Source organism: Cynoglossus semilaevis, unplaced genomic scaffold, assembly GCF_000523025.1.
Source record: "Cynoglossus semilaevis isolate Cse_v1.0 unplaced genomic scaffold, Cse_v1.0 C19099796, whole genome shotgun sequence".
NCBI lineage: Eukaryota > Metazoa > Chordata > Actinopteri > Pleuronectiformes > Cynoglossidae > Cynoglossus > Cynoglossus semilaevis.
In genome coordinates, this window is record NW_007586891.1 from 1 (window position 1) to 946 (window position 946).

Sequence of the window (946 nt, forward strand, 5' to 3'; positions counted from 1 at the left end):
TGCGGACCAAAACCGGCCCACTGCGGGGTTCTCCGCGGCCCGCTTGATGAATTCCAAAAGTGAAGAAATGCACAAACACAAACAGAAAATGTTTGACATGTAGTGTGAATGTGTTGTCTCACCTGATGATGCAGAAGAGGTTGATGTTTCCGTTGTAGACAGAAAAGTCCAGAAAGACCGCTCTGGTGCCCCTGTCCAGCCACAGGTGGTCTTTGAGAAACCGCAGCTGGACGGCTGACTCCTCTCTTGTACGAGACAGATCCTGGTAGTACCCGCCACCGCCATAATTTGACACTTGACCCCAGTAACTGCTGCCATTCATCTCACTCTCAGGTGTGTAGACCCAGCTGAGAAGAAAGGAATACAACTCTGTATTGGACCTCGCCAACATGGGAGATGAGAGATAAGGCTATGATATGATATGAAGCTATGCAACCCAAGTTCATGCACATTCAGCAGCGGTTTCTGCTTCTTAAATTTAAGTTTTCCAAAAACCATGGCTGATGATTGACTTGAATTATTTGCTATTTTGACTTTGACTTTTTTCATTATACAAAGTAAAAATAGTCACGCTTAAAACTGTTGGTTGATTATTATTTTATAACTTACTGTAACTATTAACAATGTGTTGCCTGTCAGTAACTAACGAGTAAACAAATAAACTTACGCAGTTCCATTCTTGGGGCCAAATGGACTGGTGTCCTCGTTGGCTGACGTGTACAAGTTGTAACAATCTCTCACCTCCACTCTCAGGTCTTCAGGGACGTTGCAGGACTGATTGTGAACTTTGACCTGTCGGAGACGCGGCACCCCGAGAAGGAGATTCTCGTAGTAGATGAGACTGTGATTCTCCGACAGACTCTTGTTGTTGTACCATACCTCCCAGTACATGTTCCTGAGGAACGGCCCCTCTGTGTACTACAAGTGTGGGACAGAGGAAGTATTT

The 946-nt window shown here is 45.1% G+C and overlaps 1 protein-coding gene across 1 annotated transcript; it reads right to left on the bottom strand.

Moving 5' to 3' along the window:
* Positions 1-96: 96 nt before the first annotated feature.
* On the bottom strand, positions 97-919 carry LOC103399278 (polycystin-2-like). Its single transcript, XM_008337989.3, has 2 exons — positions 668-919; positions 97-347 (listed from the first exon to the last, which is right to left on the bottom strand). The coding sequence occupies exons 1-2, from the start codon at positions 889-891 to the stop codon at positions 119-121; spliced, it is 453 nt and encodes a 150-aa protein (XP_008336211.2). The 5' UTR covers positions 892-919; the 3' UTR covers positions 97-118.
* Between the last annotated feature and the right edge of the window lie 27 nt (positions 920-946).